The sequence below is a fragment of the Euprymna scolopes genome, chromosome 10, assembly GCF_053919585.1.
Source record: "Euprymna scolopes isolate OS-2025 chromosome 10, ASM5391958v1, whole genome shotgun sequence".
Lineage (NCBI taxonomy): Eukaryota > Metazoa > Mollusca > Cephalopoda > Sepiida > Sepiolidae > Euprymna > Euprymna scolopes.
In genome coordinates, this window is record NC_136491.1 from 98,647,900 (window position 1) to 98,662,928 (window position 15,029).

Here is a 15,029-nt window from a genome sequence, read left to right on the forward strand (position 1 = left end):
TTACTCCTTCATTATACAACCAAAGCAGAAGATATTTTGTGTGCATTTTCTGGTTATTTTTCTAAACAGGACATTGAATTGAACAAATTATTTTGCGTAACAACCGATGGTGCTGCTGCAATGATTCGCAAGAAGAAAGGATTTGTAAAACTTCTTGAAAATCATGTTGGAAGCAAACTGTTCAGTTTCCATTGTATTATACATCAGGAGGGCTTATGTGTAAAGAGCTCATCTTTGAATTTGGTCTCTGTGATGAAAACTGTTGTTGAGATAATCAACTTTCTTATTTTTCATTCTTCATTAATTCACAGGCAATTCAAATCTCTTCTACAAGAAATTGAGTGTGGATACGGTGATCTTCTGTTATACAGCAATGTTCGCTGGCTTAATCGAGGCAAAGTTTTAGATTTGTTTGTTGTCCTGAGGCTACTAGGGCATTTCTTGATAAAAAAAAACAGAAACCATTTCCTCAACTGAATGATGAAAGCTGGTTGTTAAAGTTAATGTTTATGACCGACATAAACACACATTTAAATGAGCTTAATTTGAAATTACAAGGACAAGGTCAAACAATCCTTGATCTTTTCAGCTATTGGAAAGCATTTCCAATGAAACTTGACATTTTTACCCGTGACATCAACATCAAAGCATTTCAAATGTGAAAAATCATGCAAATCAATTTGAAGTGAACATAGATGAGCTTCAGGAGTACGTTGAAGCACTCAAAGCAGAATTTGATAAATGAAGCCAGGACTTCTACATTCATGAATCCTTATTTTCATATCTTATTAAGCCTGACATCCTTGATTTGACAAATATCCAACTGAAACTTTTTAGCTGGATGGACATTGATGATTTTGAAATGCAACAGGTTGATTTTAGGTCTTCAGAAATATGGACATTAAAATTTGCTGAACTAAGAAAGCCTCTAGAAGATGAAAATTTAGAAAAGTCTGGTGCTATTTTGAACTGTTGGACTTCTCTCCCAAACTCATTCATCTGTTTGAAGAAAATTGCTTTTGCTCTTCTCTTGGCTTTTGGTTCAACTTATTCTTGTGAGCAAATTTTCTATCACATGAAAGCAGTGTTGTCTCCACATCAAAGTCGTCTAACGCCTGGACATTCAGAAAATTGCATAAAGCTCAAAGTTACAAAGTACGAAGGGCTGACCTATTTCCAATTGTCTGATCTAGCTGAAATTTTGCATGTACAATGATTTTATCTCTACGGGTTATGTGGCAAATTACAGCTCTAAACTAATGGCGGTTTCTGTTTTACAGGTGTTTGAACTGAGTCAGGTGTGAAATGGAGCCTGTTGAATGTTGAGCAGTGATCCGGTTTTTGTATTTGAAAGGACACACACCATAGGAGACTTCTGATGAAATTAAAGAAACTTATGGTGATAATGCCCCATCATATGACCTTGTAAAACGCTGGCATCATGAATTCAAACATGGCTGGAAGTCTGTGGAAACAGCTCCCAGACCTGGTCCCCCCTCCCCCCCCCACCTTCTGCCATTGATGAGGCATCTGTCCGTCAAGTTGAGGCTGCCATTTTGGAAGATCGGCGCATACCTATTTGCGAAATAGCCCAAGATGTCAAGATTAGTACAGAGTCTGTGGAAACTATCATTCATGACCATTTGGATATGCATAAGGTGTCTGCCAGATGGATTCCCAGGTTGCTCACACCATTCCAGAAGCGAGAACGCGATGAATGCTCGAAGATGAATTTGGAGATGGGCCAAGAAGATGAGTCAAAATTTTTCAAAAGACTAATTACACAGGATGAAAACATGAGTCCATCACTATGATCCAGAGACCAAAGCCCAGTCAATGCAGTGGAAGCACTTAGACTCACCACCTCTAAAGAAGACAAGGGTGCAGCCCTCCGCTGGCAAGGTCATGCTCACAGTCTTCTGGGACCAGGACGGAGTAGTGATGACAGATTTCCTGGCAAAGGGTACCACAATTACAGGTGCCTATTATGCTTCACTTTTGAGGAAATTAAGGGAAGCTATCAAAATCAAGAGGCAGGGCAAGATCAGCAAAGGTACCCTCCTCTTGCAGGACAATGCTCCGGTCCACAACTCGCATGTCGCCAGATCAGAAGCACGGGCATGTGGTTATGAAATCCTCTCCCCATCCTCCCTACTTTCCTGACCTTGCACCCTCTGACTTTCACCTCTTCCCAGCCATGAAGTTGTTTTTGAAAGGAAAGCGTTTCCCAGATGATGCAGCTTTGATTTCTAAAGTCACATCGTAGTTGGAGGACCAACCTGGGGTGTTCTACAAAAACGGTCTCCAGAGCTGCATCAGATGATGGGAGAAATGCATAACTCTGGATGGTTCCTATATAGAGAAAGACTAATAACTGTGCCAAGTTTGGTTGCTCTACTGCTATGCGAAGTGGGTCAGGGGCATTACTCATTGCATGCCCCTCGTATGTTCCCGACATTGAGGAATTGGCAAAGACCATGCAAGGACAAGGGTCCCATTAATAATAAAAACTTTACAAAAACTTTTAAGAAATTGTTTGTTTTTTTTTTCACATTATTTATAAACTTTGATATTATTGTATACTTTATAAAATAAAATACACTGAGAACAGGTATATTGACCTTGATTGCTATTTATATTGACCTTGATTGCTATAAAATATGAATGTTGGCACACTGTTAGCAAAAGGTTGCCGATCCCTGTTCTATTGGGTTCAAGTCTGGAGACATGCTTAGAAAAGCCCATTCTACTGCAGATATCCTAACTGTAATCTTTGAACGTATATACCATGGACTGGATAAGGCAGGGGAGGGGAGGGCAGTAGCCCTAGATATATCTAAGGCTTTTGACAAGGTAGGGAATGATGGTTTTCTCATCAAAATCAGATCCTATGGTATTACTGGACGCATACTTAACATAATTAAATCCTTCTTAAATAAGAGAAGAATCCAGGTTGTCCTCAATAGTCATACATCAAAACAATATGATATAAATGCGGGTGTACTTCAGGGGTAGATTTTTGGTCCTTTATTATTCCTGATACTCATAAATGACCTCCCTGATGAAATAGTCTTCGAGATGGGCATATTTGCTGAGGAGACCACGCTCTATAGCAGACACGAGGGGAAAAGGAATGAACACAAATCCAAGGCAATCGGGGAAACCCTAGAGGAAAACCCCCAATCTGTAGTGGAATAGCGACGAAAATGGATGGTAACATTCAATGCTGCCAAGACTAAGCTCATTTCCTTTAATAATTACAAGAAACCTTCTCAACCACCAATGGCTATGGCTAAAGATACATTACCTGAAAGTACTTCATTCAAACATCTCAGCTTAATGTTCACAGGGAATATGAGTTGGAACAGATATGTCGAGGGCATTGCCAAGGCTACTGCAAGGAAGGTGGCTTCTCTCTACCGTGTTAGAAAGTTACTTACGCCTAAAAGTATCTTATACCACTACAAGGCCACAATTTGCCCATGTATAGAGCATTGTTGTCACATTTGAGTTGGTACATCTGCTACTAATCTCTCACTCTTGGACAGGGCTCAAAAAAAATATCTGCCAACCTGATAGGTCCTGAACTGTCATCTAAGCTTCAACCTCTGTCCCATCAACAAAATGCATCCCTCTGCCTGTTTTACAAGTATTTTAATGGTGGATGCTCTGACAAACTACAAGCCCTTGTACCCCCGCCCCAACGTAAATACCCCTGACAAACCCGACAAGCAGCAAAGTCCCACCCCTATACTCTAAAGATCGCCAGATGTCAGAAAGCCTTCTACTCTCATAGTTTATTCCCCAGAACTGCTAGACTTTGGAATTCCCTTCCGGGTTCCTGCTTCCCCAACTGTACTGACATGCAGAAGTCCAAGTGTAATGTAAACAGACATCTTGCTGCTCAACTCCCTACATAGTATCCCTGCAACTTATGTCTCTGATAGTAGCCCCCTATATCGAAGTGGCACTGTGCCTTGGTTGGGTGAAAATGTAATTAAAAAAAAAAAAAATTAAATTTATGTAATATGCACACACAAATACCCGCCATATATACACATGCATATATGTATACCTGTGTACATAGACACACACACTTTTGTGTACATACCTGCAATCACACATGCATGTATTCATAATTTTACACCCACACACATATCTTTATGCCCACATACATATCTAATTTTGAATGTGGTCTCTCTAACCATTTTATTTTGTAGCCATTTCTACATACACCCATATAAATGCAAGCTTACAGTTGCATATATCGCAATATCAATATACCTTACATATATATATATCTGTAAAATGATATATAAAAATCAGTAAGAACACACACACACACACCTATGTATTGAACTCTAAACCAAGAGTACCACTACAAACCTGAAATTCTGTAATGTACACCTCCCCATTACATACGTGTGCATACCTATACATTCTCATACACACCTATACACCCATATAAAAATATATATGGCAATTAAGCTACACGCTAGGATTCGTCAGGCGAATCCTAGCGTGGATGAAACGCGGAATATTCGGTATAGTTTAATTGCCATATATATTTTTATAACTTACTACCTAGCTCTATCTATGTATTGAGCACTGTTAAAGTAAATATTTAAAGTTCACGCATAAAATTATACTTTCGTATATACTTTGCAAAGATACTTTTGCTTGTTTTCTTTTCCTTATAAGGGAAATGGTTTCCATAATGTTTTATTGTTAAAGTGTTTTTTAGTCAATAAGTCTGAAGAAAGGCTGTTCTTGTGGAAATTTTCAAACGACATAATGCTTGAATTTGTCTGAATAGTCTTGAAACAATTGTAACTAACGATGAAATACACTATTTGTTGCTATCAACCCATTCTTTGAAGTCTTGGTTTTTGTTAAAACAATATATATATATATATATATATATATATATATATATACACACACACGCACGCACGCACACACACATCCATTCATATACGTGCCTGCCCTCACACATCTGCATATGAATATATCCGTATGCCCACATCGTCATGTACATATCTCTATCTCTATCCACACTTCTCGTTGTTGTAGACATCTCTACATACACATCTCCATAAATGCAGGCCTATAGCCACATGTTCCCCCCATATAAATATATATATATATATATATATATATATATATATACGTAGAAGTATCATCATGAGCTGCATCTTCTGCTTGGTTCCGAACCCACGTAAGTTATTTTTCACTATTCCTTCCAGTCCAGGGCAAATTGGTTGATGGATGCCCAACTGTTGAGAGATGTCCAATCAAAAACATTTTCTCTTCATCTTTTCCTTGGCTTTCCTCTGCTTCTTTTGCCTTCTAACAGACCCTCAAAGCATAATTTTGACAGGCCAGTAGTTCATGTAGAAGCATATACTCGTATAAATATGTAAAGCACCCACTTAAGTACCTTAGCTTTACCGTATTCGAGAGCACGTCTATATATAATCATATATGCACCTCTGAATACCATACATGTAAGAAGACACATTAGAAAAAACAGACCTATCTGGCTTCCCTTTGGCTTTCCCATGTTCTGGTCAGGTTTGGGATCGTTAGATCTGAATCAACATTTTATAATTCTACCTTTGTGCAGGAAAACCTACAAAATTCATTCTTTTCTTCTTTTACTTGGGGTAGGTCACCACTTATCAAGGCCCAAAGGCCACCCAAGATTAATGAATGTAACGTGGTGATGAAGTAATCAATACGGCGATGACAACAGCATATGCTTTTTATTGTTTTAAATCTTGAGTATAAATCCGACACAGACACAGTTAATCAACCGAGAATCACATCACTCTATATAAAAGCATATAAGATATGAAGAGGTACACACTCAAGAGTAAAAATAATGAAAAAAAAATTTTTTTTTTTTTTTTTTACACAGGCATCACCAATTATCAAGGCCAAAAGGCCACTCGAGGACAAGGGTTAAAGAGTGTACAGTAGAAATTGGACAATATAGTAATCGTTAGTAATGGGAATTCGGTAAATTTGTTAACTTATATGGAACGGCCCATCAAAAACTTGTTTACATTGGACTTGAAGACAACCATATTGTAGTCAGCTGGAAAGCAGGAAAACGGAAGACAATTCCACAGGCGTACAGTTCTAAGAAAGAAGCTTTGTTTATAGAATCTACGTTTAGGTTTAGGCACAGATAACAAGTGGGGGGGGGGGAATTATTGATAGTGTTTACAGCTAGACGAGTGTTTCTTGTGAAAGTTTGGCGAGGGGGGACCATAGATTGAAGCTCAGTCGAACACTTTCCATGAAAATAACGATACATCAGAGACAAACTCGCAACATCTCTTCTGTGAGATAGAGGTTGCAAGGAAGAGAAAAGGACATCTCCTACGAGGCTACGAAGTCTATTTTGAACTCTATCAAGGCAGGCCAAGTCCTTTCTAGCAGCTCCTGCCCAGATGTGGCAACAGTATTCCATCCTTGGACGTACCTGGTTCTTATATAGATAGAGAATAGCATCAGCAGTGAGATATCTACCGGATCGATAGAAAGATCCCACCATTTTTCCAGCGGCCTTGGCAACAGATTTGATGTACTTGTTCCATTTAAGATCAGGAGTAATGGTCAAGCCAAGAAGCTTGTCAAAACTTGAGGCCTCCTGAAGACGAGAGCCATTCATTTCAATTGATGCCAGATGTGGATCAGAATGTTGATGATGTAAAGAGAGAAGCTTGGTTTTAGATGCATTAAAAGTAACCAGCCACTCCTTACCCCATTGTACTACGTGCTCAAGATCAGAGGAGAGAGAATTGGAGAGAACTTGGTCGTTTACTGTCTTAGATGTGCTACCATAAATGGTAATGCCGTCAGCATAGATGTCTACAAATGATGTAAGGATGTGATTTGGAAGATCATTAATGTAGATCAGGAAAAGAGTTGGGCCAAGGATGGACCCCTGAGGGACACCGGCATTAATACTGTGAGCTTCTGATTTTTGCCCCTCAACTACTACTCTTATGAACCTATCAGAAAGAAATGATTTAATAATTGAGAAGACATTTCCAGCAATACCATAGCTAGAGATCTTATGAAGTAAACCTTTATGCCATACCCTATCAAAGGCCTTAGATATGTCAAGAGCAATTGCCCTAGAAAGGTTGCCTCCGTCGAGAGATTTGCTAATCCTATGAGATATAACTGTAAGCACATCTGCTGTAGATCTAGCAGAACGGAAACCATATTGAGTGTCACTAAGAAGGTTATTTTTGTTGAGATGGTTCTGTATTTAACACAGACTTGGGTTTCAGAATTCACTTCCAAACAACATGCATTTGTTTGAATAAATTAAATACATCTTAAAAAAAGTTATAGTAAGTTTCATCGTACATGTGAAATGCCGAAACGAAAACTTGTACTAAAAAATATAGTAGCCATCTTTATAAACGTCTAAGAAGAGACTAGCCAAGGAAGACGATAACCTAAGTTAATAATTTTCTAGTTAAAGGACAGTTAAGAACAAGTTATCATTATTCCTTAGCTCGCCTTTTTCTTGGACAGATTTTTCCGATTTTTATAAACTGTGAGAAATTCTACAATTTTTTTTTTTTTTTTTTACAAGGTGGTCACCACTTATCAAGGCCCGGAAGCCACTCAGAGTTATTGTAAGTACAATACGTTAGTGTGGATATTTAAAGTGTCTAATGAAGGGGGCGGTTCATCAGGAATTTGTTTACGTTGGACTTGAAGACATCCAAGTTGTAGTCAGGAGGGAAGCAGGCAGATGGAACAGAGTTCCACAGGCGTGCAGTTCTAAGAAAGAAGCTTTGTTCATGGAATCTACGTTTTGATTTAGGCATAGATAAAGAGTGGGGAAAGTTTTTGACAGTGGATTCAGCTAAATGGGTGTTTTTTGTAAAAGATTGGCGAGGGGGACCAGAGATTGGAGTTCAGACGAGCACCTGCCATGGAAATAACGATAAAACAAAGATAGGCCTGCAACGTCTCTTCTGTGGGAGAGAGGTTGCAGGGAAGAGAAAAGGGCATCCCCCACTAAGCCACAAAGTCTATTTTGTACTCTGTCAAGGCAGGATAGGCTGTTTTTAGCAGCTCCTGCCCAGATATGGCAGCAGTATTCCATCCTTGGACGTACTTGGCTTTTATATAGATAGAGAATTGCATTAGTAGTGAGATATCTTCTGGAGCGGTAGAAGGATCCCACCATCTTTCCAGCAACCTTGGCAACAGACTTGATGTAGGTGTTCCATTTCAGATCAGGAGTGAAGGTCAAGCCCAGAAGCTTGTCAAAACATGGGGCTTCTCCTAGACGAGAGCCATCCATTTCAGTTGATGCCAGATGGGGATCAGAGCGTTGATGATGTAAAGATAGGAGTTTGGTTTTAGATGCCACGTCTTCCCCCACTGAATCACTCGTTTGAGATCAGAGGAGAGAGAATCAGAGAGAGCTTTGTCATTTACAGCCTTTGATGTGTTGCTGTAGATGGTCGTGTCATCAGCATAGATGTCAACAAATGATTTAAGTATGTGTTTAGAGAGATCATTGATGTAGATCAGGAAGAGAGTTGGGCCCAGGATGGACCCTTGAGGGACTCCAGCATTAATACTGCAGGCCTCTGATTTTTGTCCATCAACCACTACTCTTATGAGCCTACCAGAGAGAAATGATTTAATGATAGAGAGAATATTTCCAGTTATACCGTAGCTGGAGATCTTGTGAAGTAGGCCTTTATGCCATACCTTGTCGAAGGCCTTTGATATGTCAAGAGCAATTGCCCTGGAAAGGAAGCCTTTGTCAAGAGATTCACTAATCCTATGAGATATAACCGTTAGCACATCTGTGGTAGATCTTGCAGAACAGAAACCATATTACATGTCACTAAGAAGGTTATTTCTGCTGAGGTGGTTGACTATTTCTATATTTAATAAGGATTCCAGCAACTTACTTATGACACACAGGAGACTTATTGGTCTGTACTGAGAGGGAGATGACTTATCACCTGAGTTCTTAAATACAGGGCACACTGATGAGGTTTTCCAAGGTGTTATAAGCAAGACCCTCATTGGCTGATTTGGCCACCCACTGTCTTTGTTTAGACCAATCAAATTGGTCAATATTTTAACCGCTAGCGATGAGCTTGTGGGGGGGGGGGCTTTAAATGCCTTTTTTTCTTTACAGACATGCAACCGTAGAAGGAGCATGGAACTCAACTCTCTATGGATATGAGACATTTGGGTGCCTCTACCCTTTGTCTCCTTGCGACTTTTGTTTTTTTAATATTACATTTTCACCCCAAACAAGACACATTGCCACTTTGATGTAGGGGCTACTATCAGACCTAAGTTGCAGGGGTACTATGTAGGGAGTTTAGCAGGAAGATGTCTGTTCACATTACCCTTGAACTTCTGCATGTCAGTACAGTTGGGGAAGCAGGAAGCCAGAAGAGAATTCCAAAGTATTGTAGTTCTGGGGAAGAAGCTATTAGAGCAGAAGGCTTTCTTACATCTAGGGATCTCAGCTGTGTAGGGGTGGGACTTTGCTGCTTATCGGGTTTGTCGGGGGTATTTTCGTCGAGGGGGTACAAGGGCTTGTAGTTCTCAGAGACTTTTTTTTAAGGTCAGAATTATCGACTTGTCATTAATGACTTTTTACTCAAACGAACATTAATTATGAACTTCTGTAATGTCGACTTAAGTCGAGAATTGAATCTTTTCATCAGAAGGCGTCATACCAACCCCCTTTAAACGGCTGCAATTAATCCAATCTTCAAACAGTGCTGTACCTGGATACGAGTTCCTGATGAAGATAAAACAACTATTACCTTTCGAGGTTGTTACTAGTTCTATTCAGAGGCAAATAAGGCATTTCCTTTTTTGCAATGAAGAATAAAATTTAATTAAATTTTAATGAAGAACGAATAAAATTTAATTAAATTTTAATGAAGAATGAATAAAATTTAATTAAATTTTAATGAAGAATGAATAAAATTTGATTAAATTTTAATGAAGAATGAATAAAATTTAATTAAATTTTAATGAAGAATGAATAAAATTTAATTAAATTTTAATGAAGAATGAATAAAATTTAATTAAATTTTAGAAATACGCTTTGTTGTAATTGTTATGTTAATTTTCTGCCAATGTCTTGGAGCAAAAACGGGTGAGATAAAATATCTTACAAAACACAGTTGAACACCAAGTTATAGCAGTTATAATTTAGTGGTTAACTGTGTTTATTTAGTTTTTATTTTACTCCATTTTTTTACTAAAACACGGTTTAAATAAAATGTTTATGAGTAACGTTTTTAATCGTAAATAATTTAGAAGGCTTAACCTTTACATTTTATATAAAATAAATTTAAGAATCAATTTAATTCCATGGAATGAATATGAATGACGACAACATCTATTTGGATTATTCAAACTACTGTTCTCATCTGCGTGATATTTTCATGTTTTGGTCGATGTAATCTCCAACCTTCTTCAGGTGTATTTTTCCAACACGGGAGTAACGTAACGGATAAAGTACTAAGTAAAATCAATTTCTAAGTGACACGCGATCCTCAATGCGGGTTATATTAAGAATACAATCGTGCATACTTGTGCAGAATATGTACTGTGCTAAAATAATGTTATTATTAAGAAACCTATTCTTAACAGGGGGGGGACGTCTCGCTTAGTCATAAAATTTGATTTTCTTAGTTAAAAAAAAAAGAACTACTAGATCAATTTATGCAGTTTTTGGAATATGACATCTTCGTTCCGAGACAAGTACGTACATCATAAAGATTTGGTAAAACTTGCGGAGAACGCTCTGTTTTACGGTTGTTATGAAAATGGAACGGAAATTTAAATTTCGTTCCGTTTTTGAAACAACTGTAAATCAGTGTTTTCTGCAAGTTTTACTTACTTTTTATATATAAAAAAAAATAGTAACAAAAACTGAAATAATTTAATTTTTAAACGAAAACAGTCAATTTGGTATACTCTTTTGGTATTTTTTTGCATACTTCTATAGGTTTACGGGTATGCTTAACGAATAGGCACCCCAACGAACGTCCCCATGTTAAGAACGGCTTTCAGAATAGACACCCCCAACCTCCCCATGTTAAGAACGGCTTTCGGAATAGACACCCCCAACCTCCCCATGTTAAGAACGGCTTTCGGAATAGACACCCCCAACCTCCCCATGTTAAGAACGGCTTTGGGCAATACTCCATGTTTGACGAGAAACCTCCTACTTAAATCTTCTTGTTCCCAAAATTTACTATTGCATAAAAATTCTTATATTTGCAACTTGTGCACATATAGATGGTCGTGTTATCAATTTTGTAAGTTAATTTTTATTACTTTATTACTTTCAATTTTTTTGTGGGGAGGAGGGGGGAGGGGCATGCACAAAAAAAAAAGTAAACCGGAACGAAATTTAAATTTCCGTTCCATTTTTAAAACAACCCTAAAACGGAGCGCTCTCCGCAAGTTTTATCAAAGATTTTTTTCTGTATATAAGTCTAATTCTAAATAAGCACCATTCTATCTAAAAAAAAAAATAAATAAATAAAAATAGCACGGTCCGGAGTGAGTCTGTATAAGTACCGAATTGCGAATTGCTTAAGACTTCTACCCGGTCATAGTTGACCAAATGAGAGCATGCTCGTGGATTAAACCAAGAATTCCGTTAAAAATTCCAGTCCAGTGTTCGACAAAATCCGGCGGTTATGCACTATTTTTTATTTTTTTTAATAGTATTTTCAAGTTAAATTCAAAATTTCCGATATTATTATTATTATTATTATTATTATTAAATTGTTGGTACTAGTGCAGAGAGTGATCCGGATCCGGACGTAAATAATAACGTCATTATTTAAAAAGCCATTCTTAACATGGGGAGGGGAGAGTGTTTTGTACCTATTCTATACTCAAACTTTACAATTGAATAAAAAAAACATATCATAAGACTTTAATTAAACTTTGAAATACGATTTAAAAAATAGCGCGGATCACTCTGCATTAGCACCAACTTGTTTAGTAACAGTACAGAATAGTTACAAAACACCCTCTCTCGACGTTAAGAATGGGAATGGCTTTCTATATAATAACGTTATTTCAGCGCTCGGGTCAAATAGTGGATAAGAACCTTAAATCCACCAGGAGAAGGTCGGAGGTTACATCGATCGAAACGTTGTGAGAATAACACTCAATATGAGAATAGAGTAGTTCGAATAATCCCAGTACAAATTATCAATCCTCATATCCAAAATTTAGAAACATAACATTAAATCTAATTAAGGGTGATCTTTTCCTGTTAATTTAGAGATTAATTATTCTTGTATTTTTATTCCAGATAAAATAGCTTATTTCAATGTTGAACACCGAACAAAGCATGTGTGTGGTTTAAAAAACAAAAAAAAACATGCCATGTTCAGCTTTCCTAGACATGTCAGGCGAAAATTACCAAGTAACCGATGCATATACGAAATCCAAAGTTGCATCCGAATAAATTATACATAAATTAAAAATTACAAACTTACAAAAGTTGATTACTTTTCATAGAAAGTAAAGCGTGTTAAGCGAACCGGCCTAAAAGTGGTAAACAAAACATTTGCAGAGCGCGCCATTAACTTCCGGTTCGTATAGTTACGTGTAAAATGCGAATTGAAGCTAGAAACGGAATGGAAACGAAACGTAAAATTCTTTTCTTTTCTTACCGTTTCCCAAAGGACTTATTTCATAACCATGACGGTTTACACGGTTTAATGTCCCCACCCCGGAAATCAATTGAGAATTGTTTTCGTTTTAAGAGAGTTCTGTCCTTGGCAAGGAACGAGTTAACAAAACACTTTCCTCCTTCCCTATGTTAAGAATAACGGGATTTTGCGGTATATACAACAACACTTTCTAAATTTGCAGGGAGATGTTAAACTGTACAAGTTCTGGCATGTTTTCTTTAATAAGGATAATAAATAAATAATAAAAATAGAACTTTTTTAATGTCGACAAATGACAACAATTTTCTTGAGCAGGGTGAAGTTGTTCTATTTCCCAGCACGCGGTCTCTGCCTCTGGGAGGTAGAGGAATTTGAGTTAATTCCTCTTTCAGTTATCCAAAATATTTCGAGGGAAATGGCTTTCGGTGGGATTTCAATAATACTCCAAAACAGCTTAGTTTTACTTAAGATATGTTTTAGTAGTAGAAGTAGTAACGCTAACAATTACAGCAGTAGTTTCATCGTTACACGTGAAATGTTACAAATTCAAAAACTAGACCGGAAAAAAGTCATCTTTATTATAAGTACAACATATGGCTTACTGCGGAAGTGAAGTGCGATAGCTCAAAATTCATGATTTTCTTCATTTTTGGGCGGACCTGTAGAATCTTACCCCCGCTCCTTTTTTTTTTTTTTTTTTATTTTATATTTTTCAACGGATTATTATCGAATGATACCAGATTATCAAAAAAAAAAAAATAAAATAAATAAATAAAAAAATCAACATTTAAATATTTGTAAGGGATTCTCTGTTTCTAATACAAACGCTCGATCATCCATTTTAGTACCACGGCGACCACGCCATGTTTAGGCCAAATTTAACGAATTTAGCCTTTAAAGCTATTTTTTTTTAATTCGCTTTTTAAAATAATCTTTTAAAAGGGCTAAACCGCTTAAAAATAAAGGGGGTAGCTAAATTCGCGAGATTTCGCCTAAAAAGTAGTTTAATCTTTTTTTTTTTTAATTTTACTTTTTAAACTGCTTTAAAAAAGACTAAATTCACAAAATTTGGACTAAAATCGTTGGGTTGTTCTAAAATGGATGATGGATTTACTAGAACGTTGCGTCGTTGCAATTGCATTTGAGCACTCACTACAAATATTTGAATATTAAGTTTTTCATTTTTTTTTTTTTATAATCTCGTAGTCCATTTGATAATAATCCGCTGAAAAAAATTGAAAAAAAAAAATAAATAAAAATAAAAAATTAGAGCGGGGGCAAGATTCTTCAGGTCCGCCCATCCTTCCTTCCAGCCTTAGGGGAGGGTGTGTGTGTGTTTTTTTTTTTACATTTTACGATGACACTTGCTATCAGTACATTGTGACTAGTACAACATAGTCACGGTACTAAAGTACTTACTTGACAATTACTGATATAATTTATTCGGCACAGTCACACAAGAACATGCTCATTTAAAACCACAAAGTAATTTCTATAGAGGGAGTAAGATCTTTTTTTTATTTTGCAAAATGTTATAATTATAAACACTTTTTTGTGAAAAAAGGTAGGTAAATAAAATAAATATATACGAAACTACGGAAGAGTTGAGCTACACTAACTAAAAAGTTACATAAAAATATTTTTCTAGCTTTACTTTAGAATTTCATCAAGGGAGAGCACTCTAGTAGCTTAAGATTTACATCAATAAAACCCACGTTGTCGTCATGATAGAAAATATATTAAATGGGAAAGAGCAATCCAAAATTGTTCTTATTAAAGGTAAAATCATAATTATTTTTTGGCAAATTGTTTTGCTTGTTCATCCTTTCCCTGCAAATTATATCCTTTTAAAACTGAACTCGTTTTTCTTTTGTATTTTACTTGGTACATATGTCATGATCATTGTTTTTGTTTACAATAAATAAAGGGATTCATTTCTGGTGGAATGAGTTCCGATCCGATTACTAAATTTGAAAAACACCAACATTTTTTTTGTGTAAAAAATAAAGCCGCGTTCACCAAAATTAGTGACATAGCTTGAAGTAACCTGGAAAAAAACTATTAAAGACATAAGAAAAAGAATTATATATCTATAACGCAAGATGATTAAATTTGGGTTTGTATTACTGTAAACATAGATTCGAAAAAGTTGTCAAAAAATAAATATATAACAAATAAATATTATCAAAGGCAAGATAAGTTACTTTTCTACCAAACTGGATACATTTTTTGTGTTTTTATTCAATGTAACATGTTTATTCAGCTCGAAAAACATGCAGTGTTTACCGATGTATTGGAAAATTCAAA

General features: G+C 36.5%; 2 protein-coding genes across 3 annotated transcripts in view; one reads left to right on the forward strand and one right to left on the reverse strand.

Annotated features, from left to right (window-relative positions):
* LOC145286157 (general transcription factor IIE subunit 1-like) overlaps window positions 1–12,852 on the reverse strand; it is a 249,632-nt gene extending 236,780 nt beyond the window's left edge. The window contains exon 1 of one of the 2 annotated variants that reach the window (XM_080134929.1): window positions 12,546–12,734. The gene's annotated coding sequence lies outside the window, so the exon portion shown is untranslated. Of the gene's footprint in view, window positions 1–12,545 lie in introns of both variants that reach the window. The other variant, XM_080134930.1, reaches the window with a different exon arrangement.
* Window positions 12,853–14,328: 1,476 nt separating this feature from the next.
* Window positions 14,329–15,029, forward strand: part of LOC145286159 (elongator complex protein 5-like) — a 33,107-nt gene continuing 32,406 nt past the window's right edge. The window contains exon 1 of the mRNA XM_080134931.1: window positions 14,329–14,501. Coding sequence (XP_079991057.1) covers window positions 14,447–14,501 — 55 coding nt within the window. The 5' untranslated portion in view covers window positions 14,329–14,446. The remainder of the gene's footprint in view (window positions 14,502–15,029) is intronic.